The sequence below is a fragment of the Hyla sarda genome, chromosome 5 (genome assembly GCF_029499605.1).
Source record: "Hyla sarda isolate aHylSar1 chromosome 5, aHylSar1.hap1, whole genome shotgun sequence".
NCBI classification, from domain to species: domain Eukaryota; kingdom Metazoa; phylum Chordata; class Amphibia; order Anura; family Hylidae; genus Hyla; species Hyla sarda.
Window position 1 is genome coordinate 184,605,245 of NC_079193.1, and position 14,088 is coordinate 184,619,332.

Sequence of the window (14,088 nt, forward strand, 5' to 3'; positions counted from 1 at the left end):
ATCATCCCACACCCCCCCTTCATCATCCTCTTATCATCCTCCCTCAGTGGTCTTCAACCTGCGGACCTCTAGAGGTTTCAAAACTACAACTCCCAGCAAGCCGGGGCAGCCATCGGCTGTCCGGGCTTGCTGGGAGTTGTAGTTTTGAAACCTCCGGAGGTCCGCAGGTTGAAGACCACTGCGGCCTTCGACATCATCCAGCCCCCTCTCACCCCCCTTTAGTTCTGTACAGTACTCGCCTCCGCTCGGCGCTGGTTCGGTGCTGCAGGACTGTCCGGTGAGGAGGTCATCCGGTGGGATAGTGGTTCCGGGCTGCTATCTTCACCGGGGGCGGCTCTTCTCCGCGCTTCGGGCCCAGAATAGAGGCGCTGCCTTGACGATGACGCAGAAGTACGTTGGTAATGAACGTACCTCTGCGTCGTTGTCAAGGCAACGTGACTATTCTGGGGCAGGGCCCGAAGCGCTTAGAAGAGGCCTCCCCGGTGAAGATAGCAGCCCGGAACCACTATCCCACCGGACGACCCCCTCACCAGACAGTCCTGCAGCACCGGACCAGCGCCGAGCGGAGGCGAGTACTGTACAGAACTAAAGGGGGGTGAGAGGGGGCTGGATGATGTCGAAGGCCGCAGTGGTCTTCAACCTGCGGACCTCCGGAGGTTTCAAACCTACAACTCCCAGCAAGCCCGGACAGCCGATGGCTGCCCGGGCTTGCTGGTAGTTGTAGTTTTGAAACCTCTGGAGGTCCGCAGGTTGAAGACCACTGCGGGTGGAGAGTTCACTCGAGTATAAGCCGAGGGGGGTGTTTTCAGTACGAAAAATCGTGCTGAAAAACTCGGCTTATACTCGAGTATATACAGTATGTCTAATAAATTTCATGACTCCGAACTCAATGTTGTGACAATTTTTTTAAATAAAGGATCACTGCACATTACATGTTAAATATTAAGGCACATTTTCTTCTTAACTCTGACACATAATAGTCTTTCGGAATAAATGCCATAATTTAAAGGAGTACTCCAGCGAAAAATAACTTATCCCCTATCCAAAGGATAAGGGATAAGTTATAGATCGCGGGGGTCCGAGCGCTGGGGCCCCCGGGATCTCCTGGACGGGGCCGCGGCAGTGTGCCGGAAGTGAAGTTTCGTCCCCAGCAGAAAGCCACGGCAGACACACCCCCTCCATGTATCTCTATGGGATTCATGGAGGGGGCGTGTCGGCCGCCGCGTCATACAAGGACGGAACGCCCCCTTTCCTGTATATTGCCGTGTCCCCGTACCGAAGATCGCGGGGGGCTCCAGCGCTTGGATCACCCGCGATCCTTCTGATAGGGGATAAGTTATTTTGCACTATAGATCTCCTTTAAGCAGAAAATATATTGTATTTTTTATGAAGTTTAGGGGTGAAATCTAAACAGGCAATCAGAAGTGATATCTGAATGTTGCTCATAGGTGCTCATACACATGAAGGGTATGTTCACACGTGCGGCATTTCTGCAGCATATTTACTGCAGAAAATCCGCAGGGGATTTTGCTACCATTGACTTCAATGGGTCAGCAGAAAATCTGCAATAGAGGCAGATTTGCAGATTTTCCCATTGAAGTCAATGGAAGCAAAATCCGCTGTGGATTTTCCGCAGCAAATACGCTGCAGAAGTTCCGTAGGTAATCTGCACGTGTGAACGTACCCTAAAGTTGATGAAAATGGACAATTTCAGCCAAACCAGTCATTCGTTGCATGAAATTTATCAATGAACTATAATTTTAGCAATGTGATAGCAGACTGCAGATGAAAAGGAGTCATCTATGTTTGTCATTTTTAGTTGATGGTTTGACAAAAGATTTTCATTAGGAAAGATTTTTGGTCTGATATGATCTTTCGGGAAATACTTTTCTCATAAAATTCCCAGAAAGATTGTTTGTCCTGATGTCATTCATCATGTATGACCAGTTTCAACAACTTTAATGGACTTACAAAATGGATTTACAAAATGGACTAAAATGTGTTTGGTTGCATCTGCAATGATTGATGGTTGAATAAACCATTGTCTGATGAACAACCTCCTTCTATCTAATATGTATGGCCACCTTGAGGTAAACAAAATACAGTATTTGTGTATTTGCAGACTATTTTATGAGGTTTGTGATGTACTTTTTATTCTTTATAGCATTGCAGAATTGCCTGTACATCCTTCAAACAGCTAGAACAACATCTAAATGGAATCAAACATGTAAGTTTCTTTACATTTTTATCAAGAACAATTAGAGATTTACTGTCTGTTACTTATAGGCAGACAGTTGTTAATGTTTGGACATGTGCATATGATACGTATTCAGCATATGTTGGTAGTCCTTTAAATCAGCGTTTGCCAACCAGTGTGCCTCCAGCTGTTGCAAAACTACAATTCCCAGCTTGCCCGGACAGCCTTTGGCTGTCCGGGCATGCTGGGAATTGTAGTTTCGCAACAGCTGGAGGCACACTGGTTGGGAAATACTGCTTTAAATAGAAGTCGCAGGGCCTCATAGCAAAAGTCAGAATGGGACCTCTCCCAAAAAGCTGTGTATGTAATACGTAGTTCAAACTCGAAGTAATTTTCCTTTTTTTGTTTTTTGAAAAAAATAAATGTAAATGATACTTTACTGTTCAACCCTTGACAGCATTGCTCACTGTCTATCTGGCACTTCTGACTCTTGCTTGTTACTTTTTCTTGTCACGTTTGTGTCACACACACACAAATTACCAGTCATACATGCAGCCATTTTACAGAGAAACACCCACAGCTGACCAACTATCATGTACACTATTAATTGGAAAGGGTATTCCCGTCTCCTAATTCGGGCTTCCCTCTTGCCTGTTTAGAGTCAGCAGAGGTGATCAGAAAGCGCAATTTCCCCCTTGCTTTAGGCTATTTGCGTAACTCCCATTGACTTTAATCGGCGCTGCGCACATGACATAGCCCTGCAAGCTACCACCATCACTGGCCAGAAACTGGCTGGGAAGCCCAAATTCGGAGATGAGAATACCCCTTCAACAAATTTATCCGGTTTACCATTTTTTGTGTGACCTTTTCTCCATTCGTCTCCACAACAGCACCCTGCTATTGCCTCCGCCTGATTGGACGGGGAAAAACACTGAGGTTAAAAGACCCTCCCCTTCCTCTCCCTTCCAGTGTTTTTCATAAGGGATCCTTTATTCCTAAGGGACTAAAAAGATTATCAGGATTACTCAGATTGGGATACTTTCCCTAAAGTAGAAGTTCCTATAGCTAAAGTAGCCAAACGCACTTCCTTACCTTTTGAAGATGCTACCCAGCTAAAGGAATCTATGGACAGAAAAGCAGAAAGCCTTCTTAGAGAAAACTTAAGACACTGCTGTGACCCTTCTCCGTCCTAGTGTTGCTAGAACTTGGTGTGTGGCAAGATCAACTGCCTCTGCATCTTCAGGCTGATGCTCCTTGTGAGCAGATCCTTGAATCTCTCCCGCTCCTCAAGATGGCCTCAAATATTTTATCTGATGCCTCTGCCGAATCAGTTAATTGTCCCCACGTACAGCTGTGTTATCTAACCCCTCAAGACGTGTCTTATGGTTAAAATCCTGGTCTGGGAATTTAGCATCTAAGAACAAATTATGTTCCTTACCCTTCCATGGTCAATTTGTGTTTGGTCCTGAATTGGATTCCATCTTGGCAAAGGCAGCTGATAAAAATGGTTTTCCCCAGGAGAAAGCGGAACCTAAGAAAAAAAAAAAAAACTCTTCGTCTCCTCTGCCAGCCAGGCCAGACCCATAGAGGAGGTAAAGGGAAAAACTGGATGCTGGTCCTCTAGTAAGGGCAGCAGAAATGGAGGTTTCATACTCAATCCCAGCCAGCTTGATTCCGATAACAAGAAACCATGATGCCATAGCTGTAGGGCACGGCTAACCTATTTTGCCCCCAATTGGGAATCGTTAGTTCCCAATCCTTGGATTGTGGACATTATTCAGGAAAGTTACTTAAAGGGGTATTCCAGGGCAAAACTTTTTTTTTTTATATATCAACTGGCTCCGGAAAGTTAAATAGATTTGTAAATTGCTTCTATTAAAAAATCTTAATCCTTAATAGTTATTAGCTTCTGAAGTTGAGTTGTTGTTTTCTGTCTAACTGCTCTCTGATGACTCACGTCCCGGGAGCTGTGCAGTTCCTATGGGGATATTCTCCCATCATGCACAGCTCCCAGGATGTGACATCATCATTGAGCAATTAGACAGAAAACTTCAGAAGCTAATTGGAAGGATTAAGATTTTTTAATAGAAGTCATTTACAAATCTGTTTAACTTTCCGGAGATATATATTAAAAAAAGGTTTTGCCTGGAATACCCCTTTAATAGAATGGACCTCTTCTCCTCAAAAATTTGTAGTGACTCTATTATCGGATCATTCCTCTCAGATTCAGAAAAAAAAAAAAAAGTTGCACGGCATCTGCGGCAGTGCGGTACTTTGAATGGATGATCGGATCGCCCGCAGGGCTGCCGCAGCGATCCGATCATCCAGGATGGCGGCCGGAGGTCCCTTCACCTTGCTCCGGCCGTCTCCCGGTGTCTCCTGCTCTGGTCTGAGATCGAGCAGACAGGAGCAGGAGATAGCCAATAATACTGATTAGTGCTATGTCCTATGCATAGCACTGAACAGTATTAGCAATCAAAGGATTGCTATACATAGTCCCCTATGGGGACATAAAAAATGTTTAAAAAAAAAGTGAAAAATCCCGTCCCCATATAAAAATTTAGTTTTTCCCCTTTTACCCCCCAAAAAGCGTAATTTTTTAAATAAACATATTTGGTATCGCCGCGTGCGTAAATGTCCGAACTATCAAAATAGTATAAAAGTACCGTATTTATCGGGGTATACCACGCACCGGCCTATAACACGCACCCTCATTTTACCAAGGATATTTGGGTAAAAAAAGTTTTTTACCCAAATATCCATGGTAAAATGAGAGTGCGTGTGTGCGCGTGTATACCCCGATACACCCCCAGGAAAGGCAGGGGGAGAGAGGCTGTCGCTGCCCGCTTCTCTCCCCCTGCCTTTCCTGGGGTCTAGAGCCCTGCTGCCGGCCCTTCTCTCCCCCTGGCTATCGGCGCCGCTGCCCGTTCTGTCCCCCTGACTATCGGTACCGGCTCCCCATTGCCGGCGCCGATAGCCAGGGGGAGAGAAGCGGCGCCGACAGCCAGGGGGAGAGAAGGGGCACCCATTGCCGGCGCCGCTGCCCCGTTGCCTCCCCCCATCCCCGGTGGCATAATTACCTGGGTCGGGTCCGCGCTGCTGCAGGCCTCCGGCGTGCGTCCCCTGCGTCGTTGCTATACACGGCGCGGCGCACTGACGTCATGCGCCGCGCCGTGCAGCGCATAGCAACGACGAAGGGGACGCACGCCGGAGGCCTGCAACAGCGCGGACCCGACCCAGGTAATTATGCCACCGGGGATGGGGGGAGGCAACAGGGCAGCGGCGCCGGCAATGGGTGCCGCTGCCCCTTTTCTCCCACTGGCTATCGGCGCCGGTACCGATAGTCGGGGGACAGAACGGGCAGCGGTGCCGATAGCCAGGGGGTGAGAAGGGCCGGCAGCAGGGCTCTAGACCCCAGGGAAGGCAGGGGGAGAGAAGTGGGCAGCGACTGCCTCTCTCCCCCTGCCTTTCCTGGGGCGGTATCGGCGTATAACACGCACATGGACTTTAGGCTAAAAATTTTAGCCTAAAAAGTGCGTGTTACACGCCGATAAATACGGTATCTAGTCATGGGTATCATTTTAATCGTCTTGACCCACAGAATAATGAACACATTTTTACCGTAAATTGTACAGTGTGAAAACGAAACCCTCCATAATGTGCAAAATTGTGGTTTTCATTTAAATTTCCTCCCTAAAAAAAATTTTTTGGGCCGATTTGTCGTAGATTTTATGGTAAAATCAGGGTTTCATTACAAAGTACAATTGGTCACGCAAAAAACAAGCCCTTATATGGATCTGTAGATGGAAATATGAAAGAGTTATGGATTTTAGAAGGCGAGGAGGAAAAAATGAAAAGATAAAATTGGCCTGGTCCTTAAGGTGAAAATGGGCTTGCTTCTTAAGGAGTTAAAGGTTTCTTAATTTAAAATTTGTTTATAGTAAAATATAAGGTGTCATTACAAAGAAGAATTGCTTGCGCAAAAAACGCCCTCATATGGTGCTGTAGATGGAGAAATAAGTTATGTCTCTTAGAAGGTGAGGAGGAAAAAAACAATAATACAAAAATGAAAATTTTCTGTATCTTCAAGGCCAAAGTGGGCTGTGTCCTTAAGGGTAGGGTCACACGTGCCTTATTTTGCTGCTGCATATTTTCCTACCCATTAATCTCTTAAGGGGTATATTAGGTATTCACTAACTGTAGTAAGCTTTATACCAGATTTTTAAAAAGTGCAATGATTGTAAATACTTTTTTTTTTTTTTTTTTTTTTTTTTTTATAGAAAGAAACATTGGATTCTATAGAAGGTAATGAAGCATCGAACCTTATCCATCCTTTCATATAGTATAGAATATAAATTTTACTTTTATAGTTTTATTTCCTTGTCCCCCGGGCTTCCCATATACTTTTTTTCTCTTTTCTTTCTTCCCTCTAGTGATATCGATAGATGCAACAGTATATATACTTGCAACAATCTCCCAACCATTCAAGGGTTTATTGCCTTATCAGTATTCAGTATGATTGCATATGGCTAGAATATTCAATTGCTAACTTAGGCCTGGGTTTCTAGAGCTCCTGAGTTCCAAGGAAATAGTGAACCCTTGGCAGCTCTGCTGTCCATCTAGAGTACATGCAGTGAGAAAAGGCATAAACAAAGGACAAAACAGCCAAACATAGAATCAGACAGTAGGGGATAACATAAGACAAGAAACAAGGGTCAGGGAAGGGAGGGAAATCCAACAGAAAGGGAAACAGGGAAAGAGAAATCAGGAAAGGGAGGGGTGAGGGACAACTACCAGCATGGCCACACTCTGCAGAGAGAGAGAGGGACCCAAACAAGATCCAAAACAGAGCAATTTGGATACCAGGGAAAGTGTACGATACTCCTGGGTGTCGGTAAACTCCAAGACAACCAGCGGGCAGGAAAGCATTCAGTTCTAGAATCAGCTGCAGCCACACATTCTTTCATATCATGAATAAAGTGCGCCTCTCTGAGCCAATCAGTAACTAGACTTATACCTCTGGGGGATGACTCTACATGCTGCGTGAGCAGCAGACACACTAACCTATGTTTTAACTTTCTTACCTGTCCCTGTATCAAACAGCAGGAGCACCTGGGGTATGCTGGAGAACACTAAAGGGGCAGAGGTCTTGGCATTCCACCCAGGCATGAGTCATGGACCCCGGAGCTTGGCCTCATCTCCAGCACACATCAGGGACCTTCGGATAGTACCAGTGTAGCATCGAAGGCACACTATACCACTCAGAGGGCACTTTATTATTCTTCTGAATTGTCACTGAAACTGAAGCTTTCACCCAGTCCTGTAGGTCAAATGTACAGCCCAGCTCCTAAGACCACCGCTCCTGATAGGCTGGAGGCCTTGACTGAGAGCCCTGGCATAGAAGGGCATAAATAACATAAACCAAATGTTGGGGGAGGGGGGAATTCATAATTAAATAGAGGCTCTCAAAGGGCAGGGGATCCCTGTGTAGATTTATGATCTGTTTTCATTATAAGGCAGCTTTTGTGTTTTATCTTGAGTGCTGTTGAGATTTAACAGCAAACCTGTGGGATTTTTTTTTTATCTTTTAAGGTGAACAGAACACTTTCCCTCTGGAGCATATGGTTGTCTTAGATGAGATTGAAGATGATTTACCAAATGACGTTGCTGCTTCACCAGCTTCTTGTGACTCTTCAGACTGTGAAACTGCTGCTTGTGCTTCAGGTAATCAGGTTTTAGGGTTAGGAAGATTAAACACCTTTTACTTCTGTAAAGTTCCTGAGAATTCCTATTCATGGCATTTTATTATGGTGCAGACAAAGATACAGGTAGATTTTGATATTGGCAGCATATGCTATGGTGCTTAAAGGTACCTACACACAGAACAATAAATACAGCAGTAGACTACTGTGCCATTACCACCCCACAGAAACTTAAGGGGTACTCCGGTGGAAAACTTTCATATTTTTTTTTTTTTTATGAACTGGTGCCAGAAAGTTAAACAGATTTGTAAATTACTTCTATTAAAATATCTCTACCCTTCCAGTACTCTTTAGCAGCTGTATACTACAGAGGAAATTCTTTTCTTTTTCAATTTCTTTTTTGTCTTGTTCACAGTGCTCTCTTCTGACACTTCTGTGTCAGGAACTGTCCAGAGAAGAATAGGTTTGCTATGAGGATTTTCTCCTGCTCTGGACAATTCCTGATATGGGCATCAGGTGTCAGCAGAGAGCACTATGGACAAGACAAAAAAATTCAAGAGAAAAGAATTTCCTCTGTAGCATACAGCTGCTAAAAAGTACTGGAAGGATAAAAAAATTTTAATAGGAAAAACACATACAATTAATTGAAATATTTGTTTGATAAATGCTTCATGAAGCCAGGATGTTTCTGTGGTTTGTTTGCTATAAAGTGAAAAGGCTAGGGGACTCTTCTCTGGTTGTAGTGAGGGGTAGCCAGGGTTTGAAGAAGTATCATTATGAAAAACATGTTGCAGTACTGCAATGACAACTGTAAGTGAATTTTTACTTCCATTTACAGTTGGATTTATCAATCAAAATGAAATGTACAATATCCAGAAAATCCAAAATAAGGAATTTCAAAACCCACAGCATGCCCTACATATTAAGGGTCTATCCACACGTACAGTATTCTGTGCAGATTTGATGCGCTGGATTTTCAAGCTGTGTTCAGTCATTCAGTATATATTGAAATCTGCAGCAGAAAATCCTGCGCATCAAATCTGCGAAGAATACTGTACGTGTGAATAGACCCTAAATGTTTAAATACTATTCACGACAATTGCAAGACATCCATATGTAACTTGGGTTTTATGGTTTTATTTTTTACCAAAATCTTCTTGACTTGAAAGGTAAAATGTTTGGCCAGGTTGTCAGTAAATCTAGTCAATACTTTACCTTGTACTAATGACCTTTGCCCCTCTCTGCCATACCTCCAACATTCGGCATATCTTTGGATGTCTTATCATTTTATTTTTTTCTCCCTCCATTGTAGTTTTGATTAAGGCCATTTAGTGGTTGGTAGCACATTCTATCTGAACTCCAGTACATTTATAGCCTGGGTTGTCTTACTTCATATGGAAATACTTACATGGTTGTAATCCTTGCAACAAAGGTTGTTTTATATGATCATTCAATATAGAAAATCTAAAATGTATTTTATTTAGGAAAGATATTTTAGATTTGATATTTTCTTGTCCTTTACTTTCTTGTTGGTTAAGATTTCCAAACAATAGACAGCATTCCCAGAAGCCGTATGGTTATCTTAGATGAGACAAATGACGACAATGATAATCCTGCTTCCCCGGCTTCTTGTGACTCATCAGAGTTTGCCTCATCAATTCCAGGTATCATTCCCAACACCATAATCTTTTTCTGTCCTACTTCTTATCAATTAATAATTTTTTTTTATTTATTCAGTTATTTTGTTTGCTTATTTTTTTACTTACCCACATTTTACTATTTTGTTATGCGATCTTTTCCCTTTAATGCTAATTTTCCACAATAATGTCCATTACAATACCTGCTTTCATTGGTCTTAGCAGTAGAAGTTAAATCCTTCATTTTTTCTAAATCTAGCAGGTGTGGTAATTGATGTGCCGTAAAGCTATACTGGTTTTATTTTAACCTTCACTTGTAAAATCTTTCACAAGTATATTTAACACCTAGATTACTATACATATTTACCTTCCTGGGTTCAGACCATTGGACCGTAAACCCTTAATGTTATGGGCTTCCAATAATCTGATGGGGAAGGAGAAAAAGCTGTATGCAGAGGACTTTTAATAAGTCAGAAGGCATTACATTATTATCTGTGATCTGCAACAGAGTAATGCTGGATAACTCAGATCATGTGATTTATAAACAGGGAGAGACACATCAACCTGGGCCATTTTAGAGTGAATCCTATTTCAGGGCCCCGCTTCCTTCCCCTTGTTTATGCTGTCCTCAGTTTGGGCAGAATACAACAGGTGACATATTGGCCCTCATTTACTATTGCAAACCCGACATGTTTTGTCGGGTTGTGTGCCAGATTTTGCGCCTGAATTGGAAAAACCCCCGACTAACTCTCCATTTTTCTAAGAAAACCCGAAAAAGGAGCGTGGTCTCTGGGAAAAGGGGGCATGGTCTCCGAAAAGGGTGGTCCCAAAATTTTCAATAAATGAAGATCATGGGGTCCCCATGTGCCCACCCTTTATAGACACCCCCACCCACACACCATATTATTTGTTTTTCCCCCTGTACAGTCTGATGAGGGTGATAGTACTATGGTTGTTTCTATCACATTACTGTCACTCTGAGGAAGCCTGTACTTGCTGAGTTCTCACAGGGAGAGGAATGTGGCCACCGCTTTCCCATTGGGATAGAATAATTGCACCAGTATTTGACATCCAGAAGGGATTTGCAATGCTGACACTGACTTACACTAATGAGGAAGGTGGAGTCAGAGCAGCCAGGCTTCAGGCACTATAAAGGAAGACTTCCTCCAATACTTGAAGCATGGCTGCACTGACTCCTCAACCCCCCCCCCAGTAAGTGTAGGCAGCATAGCAGTGAGTACAGGCTGTAAGTGTACGTCGATGTGGACAGCCCCGCCTGAGAGTGATAGGAGTGTGAATACAGCAGATCACCCCCAGACAGCCGATTCAGCTCTGGAGGTGACTGCAGTATAAGGCAGCAGAATAGTAATTCCAGCTCTGGAGGGGACTAGATTATAAGATATGATGCAAGAGCAGAATAGTGAGTGCGGCTCTGGAGGTGACAGGAGGATAAGACATGATGTAACAGCAGAACAGGTACTGTAGCATTGAAGGTAACTGGAGGAGAAGACATGCGCTAACAGCAGAATAGTGAGTGTAGCTCTGAAGGTGATGGGAGGATACGGCATGAAGTAACAGCAGAATAGTGGCTGCAGCTCTGTAGGTGACTAGGATAAGGCATTGTGTAACAGCAGAATAATGGCTGTATCTCTGGAGGTTACTATAGGATAAGGCATGAAGTAACAGCAGAATAGTGGCTGTAGCTCTGAAGTTGGCAGGAGGATAAGACCTTGTGTAACAGCAGAATAGGGAGTGCAGCTTTGGAGGTGGCACATGGTGTAACTGCAAAATAGAGAGTGTAACTTTGGAGGTGACCGGAGGTTTGGGGGTGGAGGAATTGTGTATCTAAAACATACCTTTTTTTTTATTTATATCATTTAAAAGCTCACCAATGTAAATTGTGAACCCAAACACCACTAAAAATAACTGCAAACTACTGGTCTTACCAGGTACTACAATATCAGTTGTGATTTGAGTATGACAACATATAACTTATTCACAAACGAGTGCGGTATAGCCGGAAGGTAACCGGCTCCCTGCCACTGCAGGTGCGCGCTACCGAATGGTGCTCTCATCATGCGCGGCAGGTCCCGGCTGCTATCAGCAGCCAGGGACCCACCAGTAATGGCAGACATCAGCGATTGCGCTGATTTCTGCCATTAACCCCTCAGATGCCATGATCAATACTGAACACTGCATTTGCATCAGTGCGGCACTTTGAACGGGTGATCGGATCGCCCGTGGCGCTGCAGTGGGGATCCGATCACCCATGATAATGGGCAGAGGTCTTCTCACCTGCGTCCTGCCGTCATCCTGGTGTCTTCAGCTCTGGTCTGCAATCGAGCAGACCAGATCAGTAGATTGCCGATAATTCTGTTCAGTGCTATGCCTATGCATTGCACTGAATAGTATTAGAAATCAAGTGATTGCTATAAATAGTCCCCTATGGGAACTATTAAAGTGTAATAAAAGCCACTCCGCCAATAAAAAATGTAATTCCCTCTTTTCCCTTTTTACAAAAAAGTGTAAAAAAAAAAAATTTATGAACATATTTGGTATAACTGCGTGCATAAATTTACGAACTATTAAAATATAATGATCCCATACAGTGAACAGCATAAACGTAAAAAATTAATTAAAACAGTCAGAAATTGCTGCATTTTGGTTACATCACATCCCAGAAAATTTTTATAAAAAGTGATCAAAAATTCATATACGCAAAACTACAGATCATGAAACAAAAAATGAGCCCTCATACAGCCCGCATATGAAAAACATACAAATTTTGTTTAAATTAGTACTATAATATTAAAGCCTGTTAACATGGGTATCATTTTATTTGTATTGACCCACAGAATATATAGAACATGTCATTTTTACCGTAAAGTGCACTGCGTAAAAAACGAAACCCTCCAAAATTTGCAAAATTGCGGTTTTCTTTTTAATTTCCTCACAAAAGAAATTATTTTTTGTTACACCGTGCATTTTATGGTAAAATAAAAGATGTCATTACAAATTGCAATTGGTCCCGCAAAAAACAAGCCCTCAAATAAGTCCGTGGATGGAAAAAATAAAAAGTTATGGATTTTAGAAGGTGAGGAGGAAAAAAGGAAAACGCAAAAATGAAGCTGGCGGAGTCCTTAAGGGATTAATAGCATAACTTATACAATGTATAGAATTTGTGCAAGCTTTACCAGTTTTTTTTTTTTTTTTTTTCTTTCTTGAAGAGAGCAGGGATGTGGAAATCCTATCGCCCGACGCCTGGGACATGTAGTTCCGGGCAGGTGAATTTTTCATAGATTTAGCCCTGTATCGGGCAAGCAGGGACAAACCGACATCCCCCTTATTTTTATTTAATGCCAGTGTGAGGCTCAGGAGCCAATGCAGGCTTGCATGGGACGCAAGTCTGCACCTCACACCGGCGCTCAGGGTATATGGAGGGGGCGGCGGCCCCCAGCTGACCGCAGAGCCCGAGGTCGGACGTTTGCATTACATAATTAAGCCACGCCCCTTCGGTTCGGAAATCTCACCTCACGCTCCCCGCTCTACATTACACATGAAGACACAGCAGGGGGAGAGCGAGGATGTAGACAGCTCGGTACACAGCTCCTCCCCTCCCCCGCACACAGCTCAGTACACCGCTCCTCTCCTCCCCCGTACACAGCTCCATCCTCTCGTGCTCTGTCTCCACAGGACCTAATCCACCATGGGGAGGTTGCAAGTTTGCAGAGGGAAAACACAAAGCAGGGGGGGGGGACGTCCGGTGTAATGAGAAATTGTGTCTTGACAAGTTCTGTGTCCCGATCAGCTGATGAAACCCATGCAACCTCACACTGGCCGGCGGTATTTATTGTGGGTGAAGAGTGAGTTCATGCGGCCTAGCTGCTATTGCGCCGGGACTACATTTCTGATGTCTACTCATGGCCAGCTCAGGTGAAGAGGCCGAGAATGCGGGCGGTGGCGGGAGGAAGAGTGGTTGTATATGTATGGTGTGAGTGTGTGTGATGTGTGTATGTAATGTGTGTATGGTGTATGTGTGATGTGTGTATGTAATGTATGATGGTGGGGCAGCGGCGGGTGTATGTATGATGTGTGCATATATATGGTGTATATGTATGGTGTGAGTGTATGTGGGATGTGTATGATGTATCTGTGATGTATGTATGTAATGTATGATGTGGGGGGGTGGTGGTGTGTGTGTGTGTGTGTGTGTGTGTGTGTGTGTATGTATGATATGGGGGCAGTGGCCGGTGTATGTATGAATGTTTTGTACAGGGGCAGACTGACATGTCGGGCATTAGGGCAAGGGCCCGTGTCTGGGGGGGGGGGGGGGGGGGGGGGTGAATGCGATGCTGGCAGTTGTGCTATCTAATTCTATTTATTTTTAGTGGTTTCTGGCCACCCGCACTAAATTGCACCCCCAGAATCCCACCCCCTTCATACTCGCCCGCCGACAAAGAGCCCCACGGATGCACGCAAACACCCCCGAATCAAAACTACAACTTCCAGCATATTGCACCATAACCTAAACTGTAGAACTATAAAGTGTAAC

At 44.0% G+C, this 14,088-nt stretch overlaps 1 protein-coding gene across 5 annotated transcripts in view; it reads left to right on the top strand.

The window, feature by feature from the left end:
- Window positions 1-14,088, top strand: part of LOC130273682 (uncharacterized) — a 125,027-nt gene that overhangs the window by 52,921 nt on the left and 58,018 nt on the right. For all 5 annotated transcript variants that reach the window (XM_056520890.1, XM_056520894.1, XM_056520895.1 and 2 more), the window contains 4 exons: window positions 2,165-2,227; window positions 6,478-6,502; window positions 7,790-7,921; window positions 9,438-9,563. In XM_056520890.1, the coding sequence (XP_056376865.1) occupies window positions 2,165-2,227; window positions 6,478-6,502; window positions 7,790-7,921; window positions 9,438-9,563 (346 nt within the window). The remainder of the gene's footprint in view (window positions 1-2,164; window positions 2,228-6,477; window positions 6,503-7,789; window positions 7,922-9,437; window positions 9,564-14,088) is intronic.